This window comes from Amphiura filiformis, chromosome 3 (assembly GCF_039555335.1).
Source record: "Amphiura filiformis chromosome 3, Afil_fr2py, whole genome shotgun sequence".
NCBI classification, from domain to species: domain Eukaryota; kingdom Metazoa; phylum Echinodermata; class Ophiuroidea; order Amphilepidida; family Amphiuridae; genus Amphiura; species Amphiura filiformis.
In genome coordinates this window covers 44,110,176-44,125,867 of record NC_092630.1, presented here as the reverse complement: position 1 = coordinate 44,125,867, position 15,692 = coordinate 44,110,176, and the positions used below count along the sequence as shown (strand labels likewise).

The 15,692-nt window shown below is 34.0% G+C and overlaps 2 protein-coding genes across 2 annotated transcripts in view; both read left to right on the top strand.

The window, feature by feature from the left end:
* LOC140148576 (uncharacterized) overlaps positions 1-7,326 on the top strand; it is a 153,797-nt gene extending 146,471 nt beyond the window's left edge. Inside the window, exon 2 of the mRNA XM_072170578.1 lies at positions 5,579-7,326. Coding sequence (XP_072026679.1) covers positions 5,956-7,326 — 1,371 coding nt within the window. The 5' untranslated portion in view covers positions 5,579-5,955. The remainder of the gene's footprint in view (positions 1-5,578) is intronic.
* Positions 7,327-7,367: 41 nt separating this feature from the next.
* The window catches only part of LOC140148577 (A-type potassium channel modulatory protein KCNIP1-like), a 548,406-nt gene continuing 540,081 nt past the window's right edge, over positions 7,368-15,692 (top strand). The window contains exon 1 of the mRNA XM_072170582.1: positions 7,368-7,596. Coding sequence (XP_072026683.1) covers positions 7,368-7,596 — 229 coding nt within the window. The remainder of the gene's footprint in view (positions 7,597-15,692) is intronic.

Here is a 15,692-nt window from a genome sequence, read left to right as displayed (position 1 = left end):
TATACTTGGCTGCAAAGTGTCTAGTACTTCACCATTGTCAAACATCTACTTCAACAATTGGAGTCTTCTGGTATATAGTGAGAGGTTCTATTTTTATATTTATGTGCAAATCCAGCATTATTATGTTTGAAGTACATTGACTATGTTTTGAGTTATCCTCTTGAGCACAGCACCCTGTCTGCATGCATGTTTTAATTGCATGTCCATGTTTGTCTCGTCTCATTTTGTCTTACATTGTCTTGTTGTTATTCATGTTTTTCCATTAGTGCATGATTTGAACAATGTTTGGTTTTAGGGTCATGTATTGTCTTGTTTTGCTTCGTGTTGTTGCATCCATGTTTTTACATTAGTGTATGATTTGAATGAGTATAACATATTATGTTTCATAAAGCAAAGTATATGTCAAAGATTCAATAGCTAATGAGAGCAACTCTTGAGCACACCAGTAAATATAAATAAGTAGAAAGATAAAGGAATAAGACACATCTAGTCATTTTTACACAAAATATAATCCATCAGAAGATTATTTTGTCTTTTCAAAAGTTCTTGTCATTCAGACTTTTTCTGCAGGAAATAAGTCTTCCTGAGGCAATGTTCGAGTCTCCTGTGCTATTGGCACCGTCATTGCATTAAGTATAGGTATTTCCTCGTTTCTTTCCGTAAGGTATATACCATGCATACAGATTATGCATATGATTGAATCTATTATCATCAATCCAAAATTTGATCAATATTGTCTATGTTTAAGTACAGCTTTGAAATGATATCAGGTATTCAATTGTTAGAATATATTAAATGTAAAATCTCAAATTTCATTTAGTTATAAATAAATCAAAATAAACTGAAAAGAATTGCTATGTCAGATTGCACAATTTAATTTAGTGTCTTGTAAAATTCTAAATGAATAAAGTTACACCAAAATACAACAAGCATTGCCCTACATCTGTCAGATGCAAGGAGCTATTGGGCTATTCCAGCTGAAATCCATACACCCCCTATGAAAGACATGACCGTAATCGTCCACACAGGGAGTGTGAACTCCAGATGGGGTTGCCCATTTTAAAATCTATACCCTATGTGTGGACGATTAAGGATATGTCTTTTGTAGGGGGTGTATGGATTTCAACTGGAATAGCCTGTTGTTTTCCATTTATTATAATAACAGAAATAGTTTGGATTTAAAGTTATTTATTAAGGATGCACTTTATTAAAAAACTGTGAGTGTATATTGCATCTTCTTGAAGGTCATAACCTGTTTCCACAAAATCTGAATTATAAATGTCGAAAACTATGCAATTTGTATATATATAAGCTATGACATTCATTCAGGGACTGTCAATATGCTTGCATTATACAGGGTTTGTGCTTTATGATGCTTTCAAAGTTTTGACAATTTGGACCCTCGGTTGTTCTTATATAATTGAAGGAGTGCAAAGAAAATTTGGATGAAGTGGTTGCTGGTTCGAATCCTGCTTCAGTCAAATTTTCTTTGCTCCCCTTTATTTGATATTAACATTACTTAATAGTTGATCAAACTGATTTAGAGAATAAGAATTTATCAAGAAACAAAACTCAAATTCAACTACTTCTATTCAAATCTGAACTGAAAGTAGGTGACAACAGGATAGAATAGTGCAATAAAGAGGCACTTGCTTAAAATAATTCAATATAATTTAAATGAAAACAAAATGGCAAGCAATTCTTTGATAAAATCCCTTCCGCTTAAGGGGGTACTACACCCCTCGATAAATTTGTGTCTATTTTTGCATTTTTCTCAAAAACTAATAACACAGTTGTAACAAAAGTTATATATAGGGGCAAGGAATCCAATTACTACACTGGAATTTCAGTGACCTAAGACAAGCGGTTTGTTATTTATGATAAGAAATAAGGTACCGCTAGGATGTACCTCGTTTCCTATCATATATACTGAACCGCTTGTCTTGAGTCACTGACATTTCAGTGTAGTAATTGGATTCCTTGCCCCAATAATATACAAAACTTTTGTTACCAGTGTGTTATTATTTTTGAGAAAAATGCAAAAATCGTCTAAATTTACCACAGGGTGTAGTACCCCTTAAATTAAAGCAAAGCTAAAATCACAATTGTTGCATACATATCTGATACATTTTCTGGTAGCATTGGCAGCTAACTAATCCAAATCATGAGATAATTGATATCCATTTAAGACAAGTCAATATCAATGTACGTCATATGTCATTCAACTTTTCACACATTAAGCTGTGTTCAGACGAGTTGAACATCTAAGGTATACCATCCTCTCAAGGTATACACACAAGTGTGACACTCAACATTATTTCAGCCATGTAAGCTCATCTTAATTTAATACCCCCAGTATCTCTGCACAACATAGAGTAGATGACATACAGATATCTTGTGGGATGATACCTGACATGAAACGGAAATTGCCCTTGAAGTTCCACTTAAGTGAACGTGTAAACAAAAGTTTTTTTGGTGGCACAACATTTCCTTGGATGGAAAATACTCAATCCCCTGAATAACACCTCAAACTTTCTCTATGCTTTATATTTTTGGCCTCCATGTGAAAACAACTAAAAATACAATCTCTAGTTTTCTGTTGCAGTGGCATTCCAATATCCTCTGGATTAAAGGTGAATGAATACAATTCATCTGGTTCGGAAAATAGGCTGCCTTTCCCCTCTTCTTTCTTATTTCAAATTTAATTTAACCACACAACTAGTTTCCAATATATGAATATTTCATTAGAGGAAATAAGGTGTTTAAGACCCATATATGAAATGAAATGTAAAGAAGTTGAGATATGGGCTTTGCAGTGCCAAACAATTATCGCTGATCCCTTTGTCAAAATTGTTGATATTCAGTGCTCTAGTAATCAGATCAAATCAAATATGTGTTTGGTGATATTTGAAAAAAATGTCATATTTTTACGCTGGGAGGCAGAACACAGTACAAACTAATTAACTTTTGAGGCATGTTGTCTCTAACTTCAAGGTGCATACCTGGGTGGATTAATGCCTTGCATGCTGACCATAGGCTTCAGCATAAAGGGTCCAAATTTCAAGACATTTTTTCAAAAATATTGAGGGCTATCTCAAGAACAACTAAACCAATACTAGGCTTGTCTGTATTCATTTTGATTCATTTCATTTCATGCTGATTCCAAATATGGTCATAAAATGTACGATTCCAAAATTTTTGAATTTAAACAAAATTTAAAACTTTTCGTCTGCAGTCGACACATGTGTGGAGAGGGTTCAATATAAGTGGGTTTTCTAGATTATCAATTTGTGTCGGCTACCCTACAAAGTTTTCTGTATCAAATATGCAGGGTTTGTCAGGTACCTAGTGGCAAGAATGATGCTGACAGTAATAGTATGGCTGACAATGATATGCTTCTTAATGTCAATTTGAATCATCACTAACAATAATTTTATTCTTAATAATGCTTCTTCAAATCATACATGTTAGTGTATTAATTTGTATTGTATTGTGTTGTGTTGTATTGTATTGTATTGTTTTTTATTATATTGTCTTGTATTATATCATATTAGATATAGTATCACATTTATTGTATATTATAATTTGTTGTATTCAGTATTAATCATGTACTTGCAGTTATTGCATGATTTAATTAGTAAAATGCATGATAATATAGTTTTTTGTTATAAGAAGGAAAAATCACAAATGATTTCTTGTGTTTAGATTTCTACAAGTAGGCAATGAAACATTCTTACTGATACCAGCAAATGCCTGGCTTAATGCATCAGAAGAGTAACATTAGTCCTTCAAAATATTTTACTTTAAAATATGCAAAAGGAATGAAGGATTAAATTTCAAAAGTTTCTGCAAATAGGCCAGTAGGTTTATAAAATTCTATAGTGGTTCTATATTGAGTCGTAATTGACTTAGTGTCACTTAACAGGTGCACAGAGTGTTAAGTTACAGTGCTATCTTCAGTAGATAGCAAACACAGTACAAAGTGTACTAGCACACATTCATATGGTGCTATACATATACATTTTAGATCAAATTACTCTTTGTATTTATTGTGTTTGTGTTGATCAAAAAAAGTCCAATCTTGCCATGCGATTAATTAGTTAATCTATGCGAACAAATTTCATTAAGCTTATTTTAGATGTCAAGGGACTCAATTTTAAGACAACCCAACCTAATTTTGTTCAAAATGCTCATCATAAACCAGTGTGAGTGCATGGGTAGAATGAGATATTCCAGTTGAAATCCATACACCCCCTATGGAAGACATGACCTTTATTTCTCACACAGGAGTACTGTAGATTTCAAATGGATTTATCCGTTCAAGTAACCCCATTTGAAATTCACACTCCCTGTGTATGGATTTCAACTTGAAAAGTCCAACATTGGAAACTCTTCTTTAACTTGAGCCATGTTTATCATTTGTACACAAACAGTACACATATGGTTCAACAAAGAGCGTTGATTGCTTGCAATACACATTCCTTATCAATATTGAATCGCACTCTCTTTATATTATCAGTCATGAAAGCAAGACATAAATCATGCATTCCCCAGAATGTGTTGTAAATTATGTATACTGGTGTCTAGTTGAATGTTTCATTACCTAATAACAGTGTGTAAATATTTCATGAGATATAATGTTGGCAATCATTTGTGATTTTCTATCTTATCTTTGTCCATCTGAACAATTGCATGTGTTTGATAAACTGCAATAGGATATATAATATTCATGACACTAAAGTGTATTCAGTTTGTTTTGGAATACAACCTCACTTTTTTATTATCTGGTTACCAAACTTTATAGTATACAGACTGTAGTTCCACATCTGTGTAAGATGTCACTTGGTTATCAGTTACACAGCAAAGAAATATAATTTGTCATAGAGGTTATGATCAGAAATAAACTGAATAGACTTTTTGTATCAATTTATAAGTTTAGGATGATTCAGGTGGATTGCTCAAATCACCTTTCCTCCTGTACACATATTTGCAGTTTATTTCTTTGTGTTTAAGGTAATGCAAGTCCCTGTAACCAAAAGAAACCATTTATGATCACAAAATTTAAGACCATGTATGGCCAATATACAAAGATTCTCATTTTCAAATGAAATTTGAGAAGTCATCCAATATTTACATGGCTAAATAGAAGTTATTATTCATTTGTCAAACTATATCCATGGATCAAGTATTTTGACAGTCTGCTCCTCCATGACAACCCATGGAAAATGGTAAACATCTCACACATTGCACTCAATCTGAAGAGATAGCTACCATGATTTTTGGAAGTCTCCCCCATACATTCACACATTAAGGTACCAGATTTAAATAGAATATCAAGTGAACCATCTGAATCACCTAATGTCTTATATTTAACTATTATTACTATGGTTATGATTCCTAAATATTTGCGACCAAAAATGAAATGATCCTATAAATTCATTTTGGCAATTTATACCTTGGGTCAGTTTGATTGGTAATCAAATAGATAGAAGTCATTGTACTTTTAGCTGAACTGTGCAATAAATGAAAATAGACCGTTTGAATTACAGTGATTAATGACTGGCATTTTAATTTTCAGTAACAACAACAGCTCCCTGTGGTGGTTACAAAGATGGCTGCTCCAGTCTGCTATGAAATTCTTTCTTGCTGTGCCCTGCCCAGGAATAATCAGGGCTAGCTTGTCTACTGTATGCTTAATTGGAGATAGACTCCTTGCAACAAGCCTGTTCATTTTGTGTGTCGTCTGCAAATCAAGAAGAGCTCTTGTTGACCTCAAGTGACCTCATCACTACTCTAACGAGCCTGAGATGAAGCGGATATATTGTTGTTTCTGCTGCGACTGGATACCATAGCCGTGCTGTTCAATTTGAAATACATACAAAAATATTTACAAGTCTTATCTCAACATACTGATTACTTATTTGTTAGATATCGTATCAGTGTAATTAGCTAACCATGGCGCAAGTTTCATTCGCTGAAGAGACCATTAGACCTAGTAGGTCAAAAGTGCGACACAGTAACACATTTCCCAAATCAACCATTCGTAGACCTGGTAGATTAGTACCGGGAAAACCAATACGTGCTTCCCAAACTCCACGTTCACAGACATGTGTAGAATTTGGATCCTGTCTTCCAAACCAAGTTAGTTATGAAACTGACTATAAAGATGAGTTAGCTTCAAATAATAATATCTTGCCACCGACCGCCATCATCGATGAAGGTCGTCAACCTTCACCCGTAGATCAACATCTACACTGGCTAGAAGGGAAACTCAGGGAGCTTCAGGTTATAACGGGTGACCAAACTTCTAATAATACAAGCACAAACCAATCAAACGATAATAATTTGCCACAAGCAGTTACTTCAGAACCAGCAATACCCACAATTCCTAGAGAGGAACCGGCTAAACTAAAAAAGCAGCCAAATTATTATTGTATAGCCGTACAAGATCTGGAGTCAAGTGCTGATGATGCAACCCCAGGAAATAATACTCCTGAGTGGGATCGCGGTGGTTGCAGCGGAGGTGAAAGTTACAATTTACAAATGGCTTCTACGTCAGAATCCCTCAGGGAGTATGCAGCTATTGATGATGCAAATGTTGGAAATAGAGATATAGTTGAAAGTACTGGGTATACTGACTGGACTCCCACAGAGCAAATGTCAGGTATGACCCCAACGTCCCCGACTAATCTCCCTCGGTTACTGGTAGACTCCCCCGGGAGTAGTCGCCGAGAAAGGTTAGACTATGACGTAGTTGTGAGTGAGCCGCGATTAAATGGAGGTCAATCAATGGCAATGCCGGGAACGGCAGTAAAAATATGCAACGAAGAAAATGCTGCAACAAATGAATCGGGGTATGTTTCGTCCCGACTCAATATTTCTAATGGAATCAATGGTCGATTATCAACGGGAGAATCCGTTTCTCCAGCCACGTCTCCAAGCATTTCTAATCCATCACCAGTGGAACCCGGACAAGGCTTCCCATTAGGGCTGAATCTTACATTATCCATATTTGGACCGGAAGGATCTGCTGATAACATTGTTGGTGAAGATTTGTGGGAATTTGATGGATTTAGTGAGGGGACATTATCAACCCCTACACCCACTGGTGGATCAATTTCTTCAAAGTCGCTGACCCCTCAGGATCATAATCATCCTCCCCCAGGATATGAGGAGATAGGATCAGAGGTGGTACAGGAAAATAAGGAGCAACACGGGGAGGAATCAGAAGGGAGTAAGAGACAAGAACTGACGACTTTGAATATAGAAACTTGGAGTATGGACACAAGTAGTGGATTACCTCCAAGTCCTGATGTCTTTTCCTAGCAAGTAGTTCCTGTAGTCGGGCTTCCCATAATCCTCCCCAAATGCAAGAAATTCCTCGTGAGGAAAACCAAGAGGCTGAAGCTACGTCAGCCATATCGCGATCATCGTCACGTTCGCTATCGCAAGCTCGTTCAGGATCTCAGTCAAGGTCGGTTTCACCATCTGTGAGCAGGAGTAAATCATGGACTTCATCAAAGAGGGCGTCTTTCAAGAAGTATGTTCTGGATAAGGCGAAGGCAAAACTACAGAAAGTGAACCTTAATAAAAGAGGTAATGTCATGTTTGTTTCTTTTGTTTTTTCAAATCTTTTCAGTCTTGTTCACTAGTTGAACAATATTTGACAACTTGAGTTAAGGGCTGGGGTATGAACGTTTGGACAGTATTTATTTTGGGACATTAGAGCACATCAGACATATCGAATTGCATTCTGAATACGAAGAATGTCATTCTGATATCAAATAATTTTGATTTTTGAAATTGCAATTTAATACACATTTTATGGCAAATCATTAAAAATGATATTTTTGATATTTAACAGTACTTGAAGTAAACTTTATAAATCTGATGTTTTATACCTAAAGTGTATGTAGGTGGGATGAAAAGCCGACGATCAATTGAAAATGTTGACCTTTCGTATTGAAGATATGGATATTTTTTTCCCAAAAACCAAAAACAATTAGGTCTTTTTGGGAAAAAATCCATATCTTCAATATGAAAGGTCAAAATTTTCAATTGACCGTCGGCTTTTCCTTCCTGCTACATACACTTTAAGAATATATCATTAGATTTATATAATTTACTTCGAGGACTGTTATATATCAAAATTTGAAAAATATCAAATTTTTATAATTTGTCATAAAATTTGTATTATATTGTAATTTTCAAAAAATGAAAATTATTTGATATCAGAAAGACATGCTACGTATTCAGAATGCAATTCGATAGGTCTGAGGTGCTCTCATGTCCCACAAAAAATACTGTCGAAACGCAATAAACGCTCATTTTAGATCCCTTAAGAAAGTGATCAAAAATCACAAAAAGTCAGAATTTGAAGGTCAAATATATATGTTAATGATTGTCAGTGATTGAAATGTAGCACTAAATATTTGGCTACTGACAAAAAGACAAAAAAAATACTTTTTATTGAAACTATGGTCTTCATTCAGAAAAGCTAATATTGTATGCATATGCTTATAGAAGCAATAGCCATCCTTAAAAACATAGAAGTAACTGCTTGGTATTAGTGCAGATTAAGCTGTAGTGAACCAGACTGAATATCTTTTGGGAAAAAAAAGTTTATATTTTACATCATTTAATGTTATTTTTTCCCATTTGTGCATTTAATGTATGATTTTGGATATAGGGGTCTTGCAACATCTGAGAGTCGCAACAACTTCGCTTAGTGAGTCATTCATTATACATAAAATGATTTATTTTTATCCTGATCTGTTTGATTAAACCAAAGTCTGCAATAATTACATCATTATATAAGGAGCAAAAGTACAAGAAAAAACCAGCATACACAAAATGTTTTACAGAAAATGTTTTATTGTCAAGTTATATAAACATTTTTTAGTACACTTGATGCAAAACATTGTAACATAATGTTATATCTAAAAGTTTACAAAATATTTTCATTTCATTTTGTGTTTGCTGGGAAGACAATGAACTTATTTAAAAGTTCATTACTTTTCAACCAATTGTGCCAGGGAAGTGTGCATTTCAACATTGGTAAGCTTTGGTACTGAGCAAGTGAAGGTAATTGATAATAACTCAATTTTGAAAATTTCCGACTTTGGTCTAGTGGATCAGATTATATTTGAACTTCATCATATTGAGCCATATCCACTTGTATAACTGGTATAGCCGTATTGGCCTGTAATCATCCCTACATCTGCAATAATATGACCTGCCCTCATTTCACTGATTCAATCTCAGCATCTATCTTGCAAGGTCATATAAATCTGCAGAGCTTAAAGTGATATTATGGCTATCGATTATAAAATGCAAACATACATTTATTGAACTACATCAGTTAATGTTATTTAATTAAATAATGTGACAGAGCAAAGCAACAACAAACATGATTGGTGGACAATAAACATTGACGAGTCACACCATTGGTCCAATCACACCATATCCAATGTTAACAAGAGATAATTTGAGTTTTACCACGTGCGATACACTTAGTAAAACTGTATTTCACTATATACTAGAAATACACCAATTGTTACATCTACCATGATTGACATGCCCTCTTTCTACTGATTCAAAATACTGGGTAAAATACTCATATTTTTTCCACAGGTCACTGTAACTTGCTACATAGAAATCATTTTGATTTTCTCACTGTACCATTCGTTCAACATATACCACCAGTTAGTGTTTGAATACTTTGCTTGTTTTAATAAGCATCATCATTTTTAATATTAATAATAATAGTACAACTGTAATGTAGTGCCCTTCATACAAAGCAAAGTGAATTTCAGGATTAGGCTTATATCATATTTAAAACAAAAAATAAGAAAATAAAAGAAACCTGACAAAGTTTTTATCTTGAAAAATTCCTGGAAATCATGGGATAAGTGCAGTAAAAGCTCAATCTATCTCATCAGTAAGCTATCTACCTGTTCCCACCAACTTGCATTCATGTAGTAAAAGCTAGCAGGAGCATCACCGAGTTTACTGGCAACTGTAAAATATATGGATCCTGTGATGAGTGTGTGTTGTTGCCCTGCTTGAATTCTTGGAAATGCAAGAGGAAGTATTGCAGCGTTGTCAATTTTATAAGATATGTATGTATGTTTTGCCACTATATGGTGGCTTAATCTCCTATAAATGTTGATGCTATAGACTTTAAATCACCTCTTGTAACTTACTATTGAAAAGCAATTCATTAATATTTAATCGTTCCAAAGAAATATGCATTTTCTATCTCCAAATATTTATCCACTTGACAAAATAACCTGGCAAAGTAACCATTAGGTATACATATGGACTTGGTCAGGATATGAACATTCTACTTGCATGACATAATGATTGTTACCAAATACAGTACACAAAATTGTGTTCAACTTCCTCACAGTACGTGTTGCAATACTATCTGTATTCGGGAAATGTAACAGAGAAATACAATCCTAATGAATGAAAATAAGAGGAAGAGTTTTCTGAGAATGGGAATGAATAATTGATGTAAAAGCCATATGTTCCTGTCAGGTAATCGGAGCTAAATTGAAGCCAATTCTGGTTGACCATGTGACCAATGCTTGACATATACATCTTGTACATTTTCTCATTTAGTAAAACTAAATGCATACAAGGCTTCAGTGGCATCGATCCATCTTGAAAAGTAAGTGGTGGGAGGACATTGGGTCTAAACTGCCAAAAAGTGGCTGAAAAGAACACAAAAATTAACACATATTCCCAAAAAGTGGGATCATTTGGTAATAGTTAATCAAATGTTAACTTTATTCATTCTTGACCAAAAAAGTAATGAGACAAAAAAGGAAATAAACCCCACTGGCCATATTGGCTATTTTACATGGAGCCCTATGCCAAAAGTTAATGCTGTAATTGCAACATTAATTCAAAATTTCTCTGTTGTCCTATAAACACAAAAAAATTTGCTGGGACCAATTACATGTAAGTTGGAACATGTGTAAGCAGCCCAAATTTGGGGTTGAAAAAAATGAACCAATTTCATTTTAAAAGATTGTACATAATGGTTTTAAGTAGAATATTAATAACAACTTTATGCTTCATAAAACTTCCATCTGATGCATTGGGTCTATAGGTTAAATACCACTAATTATGTATTACACGGGTTTCAATGTGATAATAGCTAATTTCGGGTGGAATTTTCTCATATTCAGAACTCTCACAGTTCAATGCCACTAATATCAGGTGAAACTATATGATTTAGATGACAAATGATCAAAAATTCAACATAGGTTGACCTGAGACTTTTCTTGTTTTAACGCACTGAACCGTAAACACCTTAAAATGACAGTGCGCCCTCAAAGCTGAAAGTTACAATATGGTAGGGCAAATATTTACTAAAAACCGAAGCCATGCGTATGAATTTTGGTACTATTACAACAAAAAATGTCATATAATGAGAGAAAATGTACCATTTTGAAGCATCAAACTCTAAAAAGTACTTTTTTGGCTATATAACTTGATCAATTTCAGCGATTTTAATGCAGTCTTTTTGAATGCCATGAAAACAAATAGTTACTCGTCGTATTTCAATGTATCGCCCAGGCCTATTAGTGGTATTTAACCTATAGGTCACTTTTCAAAATAAAGTCACTTACAAATTTTTACCAATTTCAATTCTCCTGAATGATGGCAACATGATTTGTTCAAGACCACTATACTTTTCAGACAGCATGTGATGTTCATCAACAGCAGAGGGCTCTGTTATGGTGGAGTCTTACAGATTGCTCAGGAAGGCAACATTAACAACATATTAGGTAGAACATGACCCAATGTTTTTATATTGTTCTCTTGTTTCCAAGTCACATTTTCCCCATAAGACATATCACAACATTCATCTTATAACAGCTGCCAGTAGGATTCTACTAATTTCACATTTTCCTTTCCTGCCTGTTCATAATCATAGTGAGATAATACCAAGCTTAATATTCTTTTTGAAATGATGGCAAAGTCTCTGTTTTATCAGACAGGAGATACAGGGACATGTTCGTTATCACATTATTATAATTTAAAGTGAGACACTTTGGGTTGATTAACAGTTCACTCTTTCCTATAAAGTAAGATTCAATGTATTCAATAGAAAGTTGTTGGTATTCACTTTTTAATTATTTTAGATGGTGTCTAAACAATGGATCTGTTACCAAAACTTATTTATTTCATTTGACTTTGAACGATCCTGATGAATCTCATCATGGTGTCTAAACCTATTTTTTCTAATCACAATTCTTGCTATAATTTCTAAGTAATTTACCAGCTTTTATAATCGAATCAATTTGCAATTGAGGAAAAATTTAGGATCAATTTTGGTTACTTTATTTAATTCAATACTAACAGCAGCACTTGACCTCTGGTTTCCAGTGCGTTTTACATTGATTGAAAGGAATTGTATAAGGAACAAATAGAAGCAAACATAGTTGTATAATACTTATTATTAACAAGTATTTAGCTAATTTTACCAGTCATTGTTTGTGGGGCACTTTTTTTGCTACCCATATATTGTTTTTATAATTATCAGCCAACTTGTATCTAGTTGCTTCACTTAAAATCTACAAGTAATTATAAGCATACCTAATTTTTGGCAAAATTTGTCCTCAAAAATTGGCAAAGAACCTTTGGAGCAGGTTAGATTTCATAGAGCAGTTAATATGAGCATGTAAGCCATTAATCACCCATTCCTTAGCGCAGCATATCATTTATCATCCATTCCTTTGTGCAGTCAATGTAGAACCTTAAAGCCATAAAGTATGATTTCAATCAAATTTGTATTTTGTTATTCTTTGCCACAAATTATTACATAATATTAGTAATAATTGCCAAGGAGGTTTTCTAATCATTTCAAGCTGAAACAATGTGGTAATGAAAGAAAAATACTTAGCCGCTTAACTATGGAGCTCTATGGGGGAATTGGCGAATCCCCAGTTTTAATCAAAAACTCTTAAATTTGACTGTAATTAAAGCACTTCAGGCGGTCTTACATAGGGTATGTTTAAAAGTACACCAAATTTAAATGTTGTTATTCTATGCCCAAATTTATGAAATAATATTAGTAATAACTGTCAGGAACATTTTCTGTCTGTCTAATTTAAGCTGAAAATTATGAGATAAAAAGAAAGAAAACCCACTTACTATCTTGGGGGATCATAACTGGGAGTGGGACATTAATTCAAAATTGCTTGTTCTACAAACACAACATTATGGCTGATATCCAATTACGTATAATTTGGGACATGTGTAAACATTCCAAATTAATCAAATTCATTTAAAAAGATCATACATTATAGCTTTAATAGATTACAAACTTTAAGAAGCTTATCATGAAGATGCTACAGGATAACGCAAATACAGGTAAATGAATGGAACTACATGACTAGTGTATCAAACGGTGAAATCTGCATGACGCTATTGATCTCACACAAGCTGTTTTTGGCCTAGTTCTGTGTATGTGTACAATCGGTAGGTGTAGTCCCATAAGGGAGTTGACAATAAAAGGTGAACTCATGCTGGGAATACTGATTACCGTCTTAAGATATTCAATCGCTATCGAAAACAAGATTTGGCAGCAAAAAGGTTATTGAATGTGTAGTAAAAGGGTACATGTAATATATTTTAATCTAGGGTTGGTACAAGTAACATGCTATTATAGGGAATTGTATGCCCTGTGTTGAATTATTCCTGTTTTTCTGGTTCATCTGATTATCTGATTTGCTTTTTATGTATTTCAATTTAAAGGATGATGGTTTAATTTCATTATGTGTTATTATTGTTAGTAGTATTCGTATTATCATTATCATTATTATTATGTACTATATTTCCACCATGGTTGACTGATCTTGACTCGCTCCTTACCTAAATGTGCATTTAAAAGCCCCATAAATATATAATGGGTTATCATACTTTTGACACATTTTGGTTTGCAAAATCTTAAGCCCTAAATTTCACATGGGCAAATGGCAAAAATATGAGCTTGGACATTTCTCCTTGGACAAGCATTGTTTTTAATAGCATTGCTTTCTAGGAGTATAAAGACTGAAGACCAAAATCTCCATTTTATAGGGAAAAGTGGGGATGAGGTTGTTGATCTAACCATCCTCATTTAAAATGTCATTAACATGATAGAATAGGTTTCCAATTAATCAATGTAATGTATGTAGTGGCAGCCATTTTGATTTATTTGCATGCATGCTATTGGCTTAGAAAAGTCACCATATAAGGTTTACCTTATTCAAAGATCATTGAAGAATACCTCAATAATGGCTGAACCAATACTAAGCATATTTGTACTCTTTTAGTTTTCTACTATATCATATTCTTAAAATTTAGTTATTAGTTATGAAAATGGAGCAGTTGAGTTTTTCAATGTAACAATTTTTTGGTATGTACGGTTAAGTACTCGACATCCAAACTGAATGCTTAGGCACAAAATTAGAAGAATAAAAATGATCGCTAACCAGCCGTGCGCACCTTGTGGCAATTTAATGACAACCATATATGGTAGAAATATTACCGCATGTAATAAAGTCTTGCTTTATATGAATTTGTTATATCAATGTCTATAGTTGGCATCCACGTAGGAGAACAGATTTGACAGGAACTGAAATCAGTCGATATTAAATACAGGGGGGTACTCTACAAAAAAAAGGGAAGGTCCTAATGAGGCACTGATATATGGGTCGCATTTTCACCTCATACTATAACATGTGTCTATCTTTTTTGATGTTACTATGAAGATGGGGTTTTTTTTTGTTGTTGTCAATTTTGGCTATACAAATGGGTCTTTTTTGGTTACTACCACTATGGCAAAGTCCCAAATAGGCATTTATTTGGAGGCTTCTATATGAATAGGTCATATTTCTGGAGGTTACTATAAGGATGGTTCATATATTTTACACAATTTGCTACTCTAGCTATGGATTGATTTTGTACACACTAGTGGTGCACCTGTGCCCCCGTATTAAATATGACATGGCAGGGGTCGAAATAAGCGATAGCCCGATAGCCATGGCTATTAGGTTTTCTGTCGGGCTATTGGGTTTTATCTCCATGTAGCCCGTCGGCTACAGGGGTTTTCATGCGCCGCAGAAAAATGAAAACATGTGAAAGAAAAATAAAAGCTTTGATCTCCAATATTTACGGCCTGTCCAGAAATTATGTAACAAAAAATGCACTGTAACGACAATTGTTGAAGTGAAGTCACCGTAGCATTGTAACATAATTTAAAAATAGAAATAAAATACACTCCGCCGGCATAATTACACAGATTGCGATATTGTCTAGAACCACTGCTGCTAAGTTATTGCAGTGCTGAATGATGACACGTACATGAGTTGGAAAATTTTCTAATTCTAGGGATCGGAAAGAAATGCTTTGTGGGTGGTGTGTAGAGATATGCCATCGGTGAAGTACGACACAATGATCGGCAATAAAAAAAAAAAAATGACAAAAAGTTGCCCTTGAATTATGTTTTATAGTCATCATACTCCAGTAATTCAATAAATATCATAATATTTGGCCTAAACTTGAACTCATTTGCAATGAAATGTCATTTTTATTGAGAAATGCATGGGTTCCATGTGGTGCCAATGGTGTTGAATTCTGCACTTTGTCAAGTTTACTGCATTTTGTGGAATTCGCGAACTTTTATGGCATAA